The sequence below is a fragment of the Saccostrea echinata genome, unplaced genomic scaffold (assembly GCF_033153115.1).
Source record: "Saccostrea echinata isolate AGI-Se365-2 ecotype Australia unplaced genomic scaffold, CSIRO_AGI_Sech_v1 ptg000033l, whole genome shotgun sequence".
NCBI classification, from domain to species: domain Eukaryota; kingdom Metazoa; phylum Mollusca; class Bivalvia; order Ostreida; family Ostreidae; genus Saccostrea; species Saccostrea echinata.
In genome coordinates, this window is record NW_026889782.1 from 3,224,082 (window position 1) to 3,237,956 (window position 13,875).

Here is a 13,875-nt window from a genome sequence, read left to right on the forward strand (position 1 = left end):
ATCGTACCTAGGGGAGCAAGCTGCGCATCCATTGGTCTTGCGTTTTTTTTTTAATTTACTTAAAAAGGTTTCACACTGGTTACTACTTAGATTATCTGAAATCGTTTTAATTACAGAGTCCTAAATTAACGAAGGAATTTTAGTTAGATTTCATTTGATTCCAAATAAAGTTCCTCAAGACATAAACAATTGTCTTTACTTTAAAAATATGAAATATTTTATAAAAATGGTAATTTTTTCCTGTATTGCAAATACAAATTATGCAAAACGTTATGTAAATTCATTCATTTAAATAAAACAACATTAATATTTAAACAATAGTAAAGTTCAGAATAACTAACAGCTAGCTAATCACTTTTCAGGAATCGATTAAAATTCTTGTATTTACTTGGATGCTTCAAGATAAATTAGCCATTGCTTATCGGAACACAACAGTTTATGATGCACACAATGTACAATATGACCAAATTCCGGGTTTTCTTTTTAATTATTTCCTTCATGCTGTCACAGGCTACCTTTATTTCGCGGTATTTTGTTGCAAAATCGGAATGTGATGATAAAAAATCAAATTACGAACTTTTAAGAGAATATAACTCTAGTTCTTTGATCGAGTGCGCGACACTGTGTCAAAGGGACTGTGTCTTCTTCGGATATAACCCTATATTGATGAAGTGTCGTACCCACAAGGAGATCTTCACATCTCAAATGTCTGATGAGATTGGGTGGAGTTACTATTCTCATTGTATGTAGTATTTGTATTACTGTTACTTTTTCTTTTATTAAAATCCTACTATGTTTCCTCGGTTATGATTTCACTTGGAAAAGGTCAAGAGGTCCATCAAAATTTTCTTCGCATTATATTATTTTACGAATAATGTCAAAAGTACTCCTATCATATTTTGTCTCAAGATATTTATTATCACTTCTTAATGTTAATATTGCTATTTTCCGTATTATTTTTATTGCTAATGATATTTTTTGAATCATTGTATTTTGTAATTCCTGTGTTCTATTTTAATTTCAAAAAAAAAAAAACTTAAACAAGATGAAACTCTGCCATTCACTTAACGGAATAGTGACTGAAACTTTATTGAAAGTTACTCTATATAGGAATAATGATAATAGAGAAACTGATAAATCGTAAATGCTTATCAGGAAATGGTATTTCTGTTGCGATAAATAACTTGTACAATTTTGATCCACTAGATAATTGCAGTCATTACTGGGCAATTGGTATCAAGTAGGTTATCCAAAGACAAGAGAAAATACCAATACAAAGTTAAATAAAAGTTTCTAGTGAAAAAAATTGGTTTTGATTTGCGGGCCGCTAATTTAAAAAAAAAAAATGAAATATACACGTGCATTCTTTGAAAGGGGGGGGGGGCAGTAGAGCATATCTTTTGTTTTTATACATATTATGCATTTCAGCATTGATTTATTTAATGTTTTAGTTATTCTAACTGATTGTAAGGATCTTCTTGAAGATGGTCGCAATAATACAGGGTTGTACGAGATTTATTCCTATGGCACCAGCTCCCGTTCTGTCAGAGTGTACTGTGATATGGAGACAATGGATGGGGGATGGACGGTATTTTGTGACCTATAAAGCATGACAATCGTTCTTTGACATGTTAATTGGAATATTTGGTTTTGTTATTCATTGGGTTTGAAGAGACATAAAACATTCATATTCTGAGTTTCTATTTTTTACACTTATCAAACAAATCTTTATCAGAATAATAACTAAATTAATGGACATATTTCCAAGGTAATACAAAAGCGAGTTGATGGATCGCTGAGCTTCGAGAGGACATGGTTAGAATATAAGAATGGCTTTGGTGAATCAGAACAGAATGTCTGGATCGGTAAATATAGTTCTTATCAACATTGGATCTTAATTTCTTGCATATTTTGGAAATATTTTTTGAAAACTATTTTAAGAAAAGGTAATATCAAGTTTTAATTTTATATTTAAAGAATATATATAAAATATAATATGAGAGCAGAGAGAGAGGAGCAAGAAAAGGAGAAAAATCACAAAATGATAAGACCATTCATAATTTGTCTTAGACAAACAAGACAATTTCTTAAAATATATATTTAATTTTTAATCATGTTGTAAAGAAGAAATAGCTTTTAGAAAATCTTTATTTTGAAAAAAAAAATGCAATGCAAAATGATAATCAATGATTGTGAATGTACTTTATACAGGAAATGACGCCATCCATCATTTAACAAAGGGAAAGAACTCATCCCTCTATGTTTCCATCACACTAGTGAATGGTAGCAAATTGAATGAATTGTACGCTCATTTCTCAGTTTCCGACGAAGCAGCCTTATATAAACTCCTTTTGGCTGGACCTGCCACGGGGACTCTAGGTATGTGGCAGGTATTGAGTGTACTATACAAGGCAAAAGAGAGAGAGAGTTGAAAAACGTCTGCACAGATAAAAGTAGGTTAAACTTGTACTTAGAATTTAGTTATACTATGCACTGAAAATTTAATAAACTCTTGAGAAGAAATGAAGAATTCAAAATACATACCAACTAATGGCGGTTTCATTCGCTGCCTATAAACAAAATAGTAAGATATAGTTCCTTGGTTGCCAGGAAAATATATATTCATTGGCTGCCTGTAAGATGTAGAAGTCGATAAAATCAAAATAGTGTTTATATGATACTATAGGTCATGTTAATAGTTGTATCCAAGCCGGGTACATGTACCTACGTTCATTCCTACCGCTGGCGTCTAAACAATCGAGGAATTATGGAGATTTTGGTTTTGATTAAAACGCTCCATAAATTTTGTTCGCAGTAACCATTTTTTTCTCTAGCACACCTTTCCTTTTTCTTTTCAGACTTGCAATATTTCAATTCTTTGTTATAAATTTGGTTTGTAAATCCACATAAATATTTGCATTCTGTAAAGCATCCTCTGATGATTGTTATATTAGGCAGGATATGATGCAGGTATGTTCATTTTATTGCCTTGTTATACTGTGGGTTTTGTATACGTGGCAGTATTTTAATACAAGATTGATGAAAATGATCCACACGGCACGGACCTATATATTATATATTACTGAAAAGAAGGAAAACATAATCCAAATTGCTCTGAACTAAATGTGAAATGTACTTAAATAGGTGACAGGATGATGGATACTGGAAGTTCTAACACTGACCCCTCTGGGATGAACTTCACATCCCCCGACAGAGATAATGATAGAATGAGTGGTAACTGTGCTAGGAGTTACAAAGGGGGGTGGTGGTTTAACAACTGCCACGATGCTTTCCTCAACGGTCAGTGGTCCCCGGGATACTGGTATGAGACTTGGACTCCAACTATTCAGAATGGGACATCAGTGAGGGAGACGATGATGATGATTAGACGTCACTAGGTTTGCTTGTTTGTTTATTGATTTAGTTAAGAACCAAATTAGGTTTATACGGTCTCATCCAAAGAACCGGTTTCCACGTCCCACAGTGGGATTCTAACTCGCGACGTAAGGATCGAGTCCACAGACAGACCGGGTCAAAAACTATTAAAGTGTCTGGGAAGTAGATGATAAAGTGGTATTATATATTTTGTTTAAGTATTAAAATATCTAGAAAAGCAAGTTTTTCCAACAAAGTCGATTTTATAAAGGAGATATCGCCAAAAAACTGAAAATTTTAAAAATATACACCTTTACGATACCGAAAACGAGGCTATTCCTAGCTAAAACGGAAGTGACGTCACAACACATCAGTTTGCGCCATTTTTAGAAAGTCTTCTATTGACCTGTGCGTGTTTTCCGGCGAATAATGGCCAGCAAAAGTGTCGGACGCATGTGTGTTGTAGCGGGATGCAGCAAAAGACAGTCAGATGGCGTGTCGGTTCATGTTTTCCCCAAAGATGAGCGACTGCGAGCGGCCTGGTGTCGTTTTGTGAAGCTGACGAGGGCAGACTGGTCTGGTCCTTCGAAATACACCGTTATCTGCAGTGACCATTTCAACGAGGATTGCTATGAGGTACATTTCTCGCTCATGAAGGACTTTGGGATCCCAGCGAAGAAGCGTCTACGCCAGGGGTCCATACCAAGCATATATCCCAAGCGGAAAAGAGACCAACTGAACGATGCGTTCCTGGAGTCTCCCCATGTAAACACCCCTACTCCAGTACGAGGAGCCCATGCAAAGCGTGAGAGGAATAGGGTTAGTTTTTTTTGTTCTATTCTATTTTGTTTTAATCTATAAATGGTGGTGATTCGATAATAAAAAAATATTAACTTCAGAAATTTGTAGACTTTTGGTGAGAAAATTCGGAATAAGAAAAAAGACCTCATCTGCACTAAAAATGCTTTCATGTTCTTTGTTTGTTAAACAGAAAGTAAATTACACTGGGTATTCACTGAAATATCTTAAACTTATTCAAATTTATATTATTTGTTTGTGTTAAAATTTGTTCATTATTTTATCGCAGGTATTGGCAGAGCTGCTTCATGACAACACAGAGGTTGAAGAAATACAGGAAGAGTCGCAAGACCAGGATGAATGTGTTGGGATCCAAACAACGCCTGTTCCCTTTCCCACACCTGTTTCGGTATGTTATAACATATTTAAGAACCAAAAAAAAAAAATAGAGAGAAATGTGTAAATTGTTACATTCCTTGCACCTTAGCTTTATATAATTATGTTTACACAATATATGTAGTACTAAACCAACTGAAAAGAAAGAATGATTTTATTAAATTTTCTCTTCTTATTCCACATGCTGATGCATCTTTTATTTATCTTTTTTTAGGCCATTATTTAAAAAAAAAAATCATAGATTCTCATCTAATTCTGTCTCAATTTCTTTTCTGTTAAATTCTTCATCTTGATTCCGATTGGGATCGGTATTCAACTTGCTATTCAACTTTCGGTTCTAAGTCCCATGAGGACCATGAATGTAAGAATGATTTTTACAACTGATAAGTTGGTTATTACTGTATTGCGTATTAAACAAGGATAGATTGGTGAGGATCCGATGTGTAGTAAGAGATATGTTTATTTAAATTGACATCTCCTATGACTTTTGTTTGGGCATAATTAAGATAACTCTGCACAGATTGATTAGGTCAACAAAAATATACGAAATAAAAAATGTAGTATAAATTTGTCAGCTTGCCTCGTTTAAGAAAAAGTTCAATGATTATTTTGTTAAATATAAATGATGTTATCATGCATCTTGTGCATTATTCACAATATCATGAAGATTTATTCAGTTCAGATATAAGATTAAAAGAGATGGTTATTACATTCTTCATCGCTGTGTTCTTCTGAATTTAAATTACTTGACCCTAAATAAATAATAACCAAATCTAAATTTCCTGCTTAACATGTCCACAATACTAGACTCTATGCAAATAAGTCCATATGTGTATGAGTAAACTATTATGAAATAAAACAGAAACTTGCACTTGTTCTAAATTTAGTGAAAGGAAGAAAAAATTGTACTATTCATACGAGTATTATTAAAGAAAAGAGATAAAAATATTGCTGTAAAGTATGCAGGCCACAATTATACTTCTACGGATTACTTATTAATCTTTTTTCTGTTCATTTTAGGAGAAAAGTGTGTCTATGGCATGTCAGACAGAATCAACACGAAAACGTAGCGTAAAGATTCAAGTTGCTGCAAGGAATAAGGAAAAAGGTACTTATTCGAAGTAACTTGTTGCAACATAAGATAATAATATGTTGTAATTGTCATTCTTTATTCTTTGATTATTACTGCAATATACCTGGTACTCTCAATCTGATTCCCCATGGCTAGTTTGGCTTTTTTTTAAAAAACATTTATTATATTAGAACATGTACATTTATGGACTATGACCCCTAAGCTGGTATTGAAAGACATACATTCAGGGATTATTACATATTTACTCATTGATGATTATTATAACTGAATTATATTATGTAGTATCGTTTATATACCCCCTTTCACCATTTCTTTTTAAATTTTGAAAAGAGAGGAAAACATTTAACTTATCAGTACCTAATTTGTGTGTAGTATTCAATTTTAAAAAAATTGCAAGTTCATATGCATAAGACTAATTAGATCATTGTTCTTCCTCCTAAATATAAATTTTAAGAGAAAAATCTTGTTTTCTCACAATGACATATAATGTTTATATGTAATTTGTTAGGATTACAAGTTGACCTACAACCCAGAGTTCGAAGCATTGGTATTCAGGTTGATGTACAAGATGATTTGCCTGCTCCACGTCCACCTCCAGCACCTGTTCCTGATTCCTCTAGTGGTGAAGAGTCTATCCAGACGGAGAATGAGACTGCCTCATTGTATGAACCTTCTGGCACTAGTTCAGATGATTCTCATGTACAGGATATCAAGTAAGTGATTAGGCTATGGTCATTGATCAGTTACCTAAGAATTGCTTCAAAAAGTTTACTATGAAGAGAAAATGAATATGTTAGCCTCAATTCTTTTGGCAATTTTTATTTCCCTGTAATTAATTTAATCTTTTAAAAATTGTAGCACTGAAGCACCCTGCAACCCCTTGGAAGACAGGAAGTTTATCATCTCCGAAACCAAGCTGCTTGAGCTGTTCAGTAACTGCAGGAGGTGCCACAAGTATACAGCAGCAAGTGTACAGCAGGTGCTTGGAACAATGGTGAAGATTGCTGTGGAGTGTGAGTTCTGTGGGTTTACCTGGCAGTGGAGCAGTCAGCCATTCATTGGGAATATTCCTGTTGGGAACATTGGGTTATCTGCCGCCATACTGTTTTCTGGTGCCCTTGTGTCCAAAGTTCTTCGTGTGCTGAACTGCATGGGGGTTGCAACCATTACCAGAAGAACATTCAATTCCCACCAGTCAGCCATTTTGTTTCCTGTAATTGCTCGTGTGTGGGACAAGCACCAGCAGGAGTATGCAAGTCGAGCTTTGGAAAGAGGAGATCCTCTGGTTATTGGTGGAGATGGGCGAGCTGACTCCCCTGGTCACTGTGCAAAGTTTGGCTCGTACAGCACCATTGACCTTGAGGAAGGAATTGTCATTGATATCCAGCTGGTTCAGGTAAACAAGTTATTTCGATAAATATCTGCACTTTTTATTTAAATTAAAGATGAACTGTTTTTAAAAAAAAATATTATTTTATCATTATTTTAAATAAAACTATCACTCAAACACTGCTGAAAAGATTCAACAAAGTATACATGAAAATAAAATGCTAAAAAGGATCTAATGAGGGGAAAAAATGTGTACTAACTTTAGGTGTTTGGTTGAAGTTTTGTGAAGTTAATGAAATCTGATTAAATTTTGTAGAGCAATGAAGTAAAAAACAGCTTGGGAATGGAGAAGAAGGGATTAGAGCGGACTATTGCCTGGATGAAAGACCAAGATTTGGAGATTGGTACGATAGTGACTGACCGCCATGTCCAGATACAAAAGTGGATCAGGGAGAACTTGACGGAGACGACACACTATTATGATGTTTGGCATGTGGCAAAAGGTATTCTTTTTCTTTTCTTTCTTTACCAGTATTTGAATTGTATGTATTTAAAGACATCTTTGTACAGAATCAACATTAGCTGATGTTTAACTTTTATAATGACTTCTACTGAGTTATCTCCAAAGTTATTATTAACATGTATGATTTAAAAAGTTATGAATGTAAAAGATGAAATGAAGCAGTTAAATTATGATTTTTATATGCCCATCTTAAGATGGGACATATTAATTTTACTCTGTAAACATGGCTTCCAAAATATTTTCAGGTCTAAAGAAAAAGATCCTAGCTGCATCCAAACAGAAGGAGTGTGAGAATCTTGCCAAATGGATCAAGAGCTTGACCAACCACTTGTACTGGGTGGCAGCTTCAACACCTGATGGGAATGGGGACTTCATGTGGGCAAAGTGGGAGTCTGTGGAAAACCATATCCACAATATTCATGAGGGCCACAATGACCTCTTCCCATCTTGTGCCCATGACACGTTAGAGGGTGATGAGCAGAAAAAGAAGTGGATAAAACCAGGTAAAACCTTATTTTAGAATTGATAAATAATTATTACTTTCTTTATTGGCAAATTTCATAACTGCCTTGTTAAAGGGAAAAATCCTGTACAATAAGTATACATTTTGTTTTCATAAAGGAACGAAAGCCAGTGAGAAGATTTGCGATATTATCCTGTCCAATCAGATGAAGAAAGATATACCCAAGCTGTCCCCACTGCACCAAACATCCCAGATTGAGGCTTTCCATAGCACTATCAATCACTTTGCCCCCAAGATGGTTTCCTTCTCTTATCATGGCATGTACTGCAGGTATGCTTACACAGTAATATTGGATATTTTTTTATATCATTTCTTATTTAAATTTCTACAATACAGAAAGCAGATGGAGATTTTATTTATTGTAATCTACAAGGTTAAAAATTTTATGTAGGTTGATGGTTGCTGCTCTCCATTTTAATGAGAACTCTTCAAGAATGCAGGCAGTTACAAAGGAGGGAAACCTGCAGTACAAGATCAGCTTTCCCAAGTTCAAGCATGGCGAATATAGTGTTCGCATGAAGACTGTAGATTCAACGTTTGGTAAGATGCTTTTATTAACGCACCTTTAAAAAAAAAAAAATTGTAAAAGTCCCTCCTCGTTTAAAAATTGAACAACCAAAAAAAAAAAATGTATATATAAATAACAAAATATGTTGAATTTAATTTTATTCAATACCAAGCAAAACACGAGAATGATACTTGTATTTATCAACAGAGATAGAGTCCTCAATATTTTACAAATTTTAAATATTGTCTATGCATTTCAGGGTATGCATCTGATTTGATGACAGAGACTCTACGATATGTTGAGGTATCATCCCGGACACCAGCACCCGCCTTTCCACCTGCGCTCTGTTTGCCTCAGTTGCAACCACCTCCTCTGTGCAGTGATTTTCTTCACCCTGAAAAGGAGGAAGCAGTGTTTAATTTCCAGTCTCGGTTTGGGAGGAAGGAGACATCTGTGTAGGAGATTCTAGCCCTTGTATACATAGAACTGTAAATATCAGTTGTGGATACTCATGCTGTAGTTTGTCATAGTCTGTTTGTAAATAATTGTATAAATAGTGTTATAGTTAGCATTTACTTGTAAATTTGCATGTAGGAAAACAAAAATAAAATTGCAAAAAAAAAAAAAAATGGGAACAAAAAAAGCAGGGTCCACGTCCCGTTCCTGGGTGCAAAAAAAATTACCTATGTAATCAAGATTTTTTTTGTAGCTGATGCTTTTATAAATTTTATTGTAATATGTACATGAGGCTTATGTTTTGTCAATTATTTTGAACTGCTTTTTGCTTGTATGTGTGACTAGGCAAGGTTGTTTTCTGTATCCTATGCTTAACCATTTCTCATTTATAAGATTTATGCTGTGTAAACTTTATATTTATTTAATTTGTAAAATTGATAGTAAAAGTTGATAATATGGTGAATTTTTGTTAATCCAAAATATAGAAGTGGCTTACTCATTCAGGGTCTCTGAATCCTTGATACTCTTCAGAACTGAAGGAATGGTGTATCTTTGTAACTGCACAAGAGGGAAGTGGGACACGAACACTCTTCCCCAAGTAGCCCCAACACCAACGAACAAGCTGACGATATGCTGTATATCTGTTTCTTCTTGATTGAATAAAAGAAAATCATGTTATCATGCACTTGTTATTACTTGTGATAGTCTTTGTGATTTTCTTCAAATGCTTTATTTCATTTTTGGAACAAATATGTAAAAATTCAATAAAATGTCTTACTGTTCAATGGTCTTTTGCAATTCCCCATACTGGGAACGATACTGATAATAGGCTGTCTCCAAGACGTAGATGTCGAGACAAACAGATTGGAATCCAGGGTGTTCTGTAATGCAAGGCAATTCTTTCTGAAAAGATGTTCTCTTTTCATCAATCCTGGTGATTTCAGTGCAGCATATACTTTCTCTGAGTGTGGGTTTCGGAGTACAGAATCCACAAGTGCACCTACAATATTCAAACATGATTACATGGAAGTTATATTAGACACATCTTCGCAAGCCAAGGGTTTTCGGTCCACTTTTCTCCCCGCGAAGCAGACCGAAAACCCTTGGCTTACGAAGATGCATTAGACATAATGATTATTTATCAACTTTAATCTTTAAAAAAAAAATACTCCAGAAGTCCCATACATGTAGATAATGTGCATAGAGCAATACAGTTTTTGTTTTCAACTTATCATCAGGTATAAAGCATGGCCGTAGGAAGGGGGGGGGTTGTCCCCCTCAAATAATTTTGCCGATATCTAGATTACTATAGAAAACATAGCTACTATATGCTTGTTGCTTGTGCCCCCTCAATGAAAACGTCTGATGACCTTTTTTTTTTGCTTGTCAATGAATTTTGGTAGTTGATAGTGCCCCCCCCCCAACTGAAAATGTTCAGCTGTGCCCCCCCCCCCAACTGAAATTGCTTCCTACGGGCCTGTAAAGGGGCAAAATTTTATTCTCAGAGTTAGAGGTTCTGACAAATTTAGTTGTCATCTTAATTTTCTGCCATCGCAGAAAAAAAAACATGTCCAAACTCCATGACTATAGAGACCAGAAAAGTTGACAAGCTACAAAAAAGTAGTAAACTCTTTGGGCGTGTATATACCACTTTTCAAGATCAGATTAATTATTTCCTTCTCATTGAGACAATTTTCAAGAATAGATCTAAATCTGCTAGCCCATAAGATTCAAATGGTCGTCCCGAACGAATATTCAGCCATGTTGCATGGGTGTAATTTACATGGCCTCATTTCTCGCAACATTTGGCTTATATAGTAATATTTTTATTAATTATTATTAGTTCAGACCATGCGAAATTCTATGAGTATAAAATATATATTTTTCTTTGTATTATACCAGAGAGTTTTAACGTGAAAGTCATACCAGTCCGTATTGCCGAGCCGCTGTGGGTTGTCGACATCGTCCTCACTTGAGCCATCAGATTCACTAGAATCACTCGCCTCAGGTTCAAATCGATAAGGGGCTACATTCTGGAAATGTTCTTCTTGTGTTTCTTCGAAGGATGAGGCCTCAAACGACATATGTAGGTCGATATCGGACGCAGAATCGGAGGCTTCGCTGTTGTTGTTTGTACTCGCCATTTTGAACTTGATGTGATGTGACGTCATGCGGGGTTTTTCGCTATTTATGGTAAAACCGGAAGTAGCGTTGATTGGTTTTAGACAGGTGCGAGAACCGCCTACTTTAACCCGGAATATCTCCGTTATCGTTGCGAATCTGACTGTAAAACTTACGGAATGTTTTTATTATACAATTCTACGTATTTTAAAACTAGCATTGTTACATACTTCCCAGACACTTTAATTTGACGTCACTAGGTACATCATTTAATTATTGATGAGACGTCACTGGGTACGTCAACTACTGATCAAACGTCACTAAGAACGCCACTTATTGATCAGACTTCACTAGGTACTTCATTTGTTAATCAAACGTCACTAGATACGTCATTTGTTCATCAAACGTCACTAGGTACGTCATTTGTTCATCAAGCGTCACTAGGTACGTCATTTTAGATCAGACATCATTAGGTATGTTATTTATAGATAAAACATCAGGTACGCCATTTTTGTATCAGACGTCACTATGCACGTCATTTATTGATAAGACGTTACTAGGCACATCATTTATGCTAAATATACAATATTTAAATCATTTATTAGACATTTTTAAACAATATTATATATCTTAAACATTATTTGATATATATTTCGGGAACGGGGAATTCAATGCAAATTCTGGAAATAATATATATTTTGTTTTATTTATTTAACTCTAGAGATGAAGATTGATAAGAGAAGCTACAGACTGGAAATAATGAGCGATTCTGAGAGAAAAAAATATAATTATTTATCATTAAATTGATTTTTTCTTACTTTGAATTAGTATTGTAAAATAAAATGGAATTGAATGTTTTAAATGCAAATTACATGTAGGATATTTGAAAACTATAATAGTATGCGGTGTTTGGGGAATATGAGTCTTTGGTGTTAATCATTTTCGATTTTTTATATTAAATGTACCATGCAGATATGTAAATAAACTATATACGACTCGTATATTCAAAATTATTTGGTTTTCATTTCTAAACACTGTCACGACGAGTGCCTTGGTAGATGTTAAAATAAGAATTTGGTGGATATTTAAAATAAGGATTGTGAAATGAAATGTGAAGGTAGCGAGCTGTTATCATGCTCAAAAGTCCACATTTAAAAATAAAACTGAGAGCAAAACCAATAATTTGAAAACGGAGGTAAATCAGGTGCTCTTGAAAAGAAAATAAATCATGTCGACCGGTCACACCCACCGTGTGGTCCTTGTTTAATCAAAACGTATATAACTTTATGTGTTTGATAACAATTTTATTTGTTGAAATAGGTAATAAATACGTGTTACTCAGGTAATAACACCAAGGGTTATAGTCCCTATACCAAGAAGCGCATATCCTTTATTGATTGATTGATTGATTAACGTCCTTTTGAGAATTTTACACTCATAATGAGAAGCTACCACTTATCGGTAGAGGGCTGGAAATTAAGACTTAGACTCGGCACCTCTCGCCTTTGAGCAGTGAGATATTTAATTGGAAATAATAGGAAGGTGATTGTGTTTGTTTCTTGATTAGGTCTTTCCACCTTTCTGTGGAAAGACCTCTTGAAATGCTTATGTTTATTATTATTAGGTCTTTCCACCTTTCTGTGGAAAGACCTATTGAAATGCTTATGTTTATTATTATTATTATTATTTTTCCGTTACCGCCTTTTGAACCGAAAGACTTTTCGAAGAACTTTATAGTTCATGATACTCGACATCAAAAGTTATTTCGAAAAACTACCCAACGAGTATGACCTATGACCCCTTTCGGAGTTCTTGCCCTTTGAACGAAAAACATTGTTATCGCTACTCCTTCGAAATCATAAACCGCAGAGGTTCGAAACCATTACCAATGTTTTCGACTACTTGAGAGGACTTTTCAATCTTTTCATTGTGAAATGATTTGTCGAGCCCTTTAATAAGTTATCGCCCCTGAGATTTTTTTGGTGTTTACGAATAATGAAAAATTTTCTTAATGATAAGTCGTAAAGAAATAGGACCAACTGCATAAGATTCTTTGACCTTATACCTTGAAGTTAAGGTCAAGGTCAAAGGTCAAGGTCATTCAAAATATAGGAAAATTAACTCTTTTTATAGCTCTTTTGTCTTTCAACATATACTACATATCTTTGCATCTTTAATTTGTCCTTCTAAAACTATTTTAAAGATTTCATTCTTGTCCCCCAAGCTTGACCCATTCAAAAGTTGTCACCCCTTTCGCAATGAAACCTTGTTATCGCTACTCCTCTGAAACCGTAAAGCGTAGAGATTCCAAACCTTCATCAGTGTCTTCGACTCATTTAGTGCACTCTTCAATCTATACAGTGCGAAAGGGTTCTTCGGCCCCTTCTATGAGTTACTGTCCCTGAAAGTTTTCGCTGCTTACATTTAATGAACTTTTTTTCAAAGGGTCTAACCTAGAGACATGGAACCAACTGCATGGGCATGTTTGACCTTTGACCTTGAAATGTAGGTCAAGGTCAAAGGTCAAGGTCATTGAAAACTATATAAATTGTTGATATCAGCTATTTATTTAAATGACCTTGACCTTTGACCTTGACCTTTGACCTTTAACCTTTGACCTTGACACTGACTCAAGGGTAAAAAAAATTCAGAACATGCATCTAGATTCATGTACATTTCAGTGTTGAACTCAGTTTAAAGCAAAGTTGTTGTTTTTTTGTTTTTTTTAAATGACCTTGACCTTTGACCCAAAG

General features: G+C 34.7%; 4 protein-coding genes across 6 annotated transcripts; 3 read left to right on the plus strand and 1 right to left on the minus strand.

Moving 5' to 3' along the window:
* The first annotated feature begins 459 nt into the window (after positions 1 to 459).
* Positions 460 to 3,398, plus strand: LOC133199287 (fibroleukin-like). The gene is made up of 5 exons (XM_061335116.1): positions 460 to 742; positions 1,452 to 1,588; positions 1,769 to 1,865; positions 2,212 to 2,379; positions 3,145 to 3,398. The coding sequence occupies exons 1-5, from the start codon at positions 460 to 462 to the stop codon at positions 3,396 to 3,398; spliced, it is 939 nt and encodes a 312-aa protein (XP_061191100.1).
* Positions 3,399 to 3,568: 170 nt separating this feature from the next.
* On the plus strand, positions 3,569 to 4,699 carry LOC133199288 (THAP domain-containing protein 10-like). The gene is made up of 3 exons (XM_061335117.1): positions 3,569 to 4,194; positions 4,463 to 4,582; positions 4,694 to 4,699. The coding sequence occupies exons 1-3, from the start codon at positions 3,805 to 3,807 to the stop codon at positions 4,697 to 4,699; spliced, it is 516 nt and encodes a 171-aa protein (XP_061191101.1). The 5' UTR covers positions 3,569 to 3,804.
* An 894-nt stretch (positions 4,700 to 5,593) lies between these two features.
* LOC133198942 (uncharacterized) lies at positions 5,594 to 9,153 on the plus strand. 2 transcript variants are annotated; one of them, XM_061334842.1, is made up of 8 exons: positions 5,594 to 5,677; positions 6,171 to 6,375; positions 6,521 to 7,058; positions 7,308 to 7,494; positions 7,760 to 8,017; positions 8,136 to 8,307; positions 8,429 to 8,577; positions 8,805 to 9,153. In XM_061334842.1, exons 1-8 carry the CDS (start codon positions 5,605 to 5,607, stop codon positions 9,002 to 9,004), a joined length of 1,782 nt encoding a protein of 593 aa, XP_061190826.1. In that variant the 5' UTR covers positions 5,594 to 5,604; the 3' UTR covers positions 9,005 to 9,153. The 2 variants fall into 2 exon arrangements, with proteins under 2 accessions (XP_061190826.1, XP_061190827.1); XM_061334843.1 differs by lacking the exon at positions 5,594 to 5,677 and having other exon boundaries at positions 6,237 to 6,375; positions 6,529 to 7,058.
* LOC133198946 (uncharacterized) lies at positions 8,691 to 11,305 on the minus strand. Of its 2 annotated transcripts, none has more exons than XM_061334847.1 (4): positions 10,928 to 11,305; positions 9,780 to 10,001; positions 9,498 to 9,651; positions 8,691 to 8,939 (listed from the first exon to the last, which is right to left on the minus strand). In XM_061334847.1, the coding sequence occupies exons 1-3, from the start codon at positions 11,170 to 11,172 to the stop codon at positions 9,498 to 9,500; spliced, it is 621 nt and encodes a 206-aa protein (XP_061190831.1). In that variant the 5' UTR covers positions 11,173 to 11,305; the 3' UTR covers positions 8,691 to 8,939. The 2 variants fall into 2 exon arrangements, with proteins under 2 accessions (XP_061190831.1, XP_061190832.1); XM_061334848.1 differs by having other exon boundaries at positions 8,691 to 8,996.
* Between the last annotated feature and the right edge of the window lie 2,570 nt (positions 11,306 to 13,875).

Coding starts and splice junctions, on each gene's coding strand:
- LOC133199287 (XM_061335116.1), top strand. CDS start 460: ATGACCAAATTCCGGGTTTTCTTTTTAATTATTTCCTTCATGCTGTCA. Junction 1,589..1,768: donor CAATGGATGGGGGATGGACG/GTATTTTGTGAC, acceptor CATATTTCCAAG/GTAATACAAAAGCGAGTTGA. Junction 1,866..2,211: donor AGAACAGAATGTCTGGATCG/GTAAATATAGTT, acceptor TACTTTATACAG/GAAATGACGCCATCCATCAT.
- LOC133199288 (XM_061335117.1), top strand. CDS start 3,805: ATGGCCAGCAAAAGTGTCGGACGCATGTGTGTTGTAGCGGGATGCAGC. Junction 4,195..4,462: donor CAAAGCGTGAGAGGAATAGG/GTTAGTTTTTTT, acceptor ATTTTATCGCAG/GTATTGGCAGAGCTGCTTCA.
- LOC133198942 (XM_061334842.1), top strand. CDS start 5,605: ATGGCATGTCAGACAGAATCAACACGAAAACGTAGCGTAAAGATTCAA. Junction 5,678..6,170: donor TGCAAGGAATAAGGAAAAAG/GTACTTATTCGA, acceptor GTAATTTGTTAG/GATTACAAGTTGACCTACAA. Junction 6,376..6,520: donor TCTCATGTACAGGATATCAA/GTAAGTGATTAG, acceptor TAAAAATTGTAG/CACTGAAGCACCCTGCAACC.
- LOC133198946 (XM_061334847.1), bottom strand. CDS start 11,172: ATGACGTCACATCACATCAAGTTCAAAATGGCGAGTACAAACAACAAC. Junction 10,002..10,927: donor CGGCTCGGCAATACGGACTG/GTATGACTTTCA, acceptor TGAATATTGTAG/GTGCACTTGTGGATTCTGTA. Junction 9,652..9,779: donor TTGCAAAAGACCATTGAACA/GTAAGACATTTT, acceptor TATTCAATCAAG/AAGAAACAGATATACAGCAT.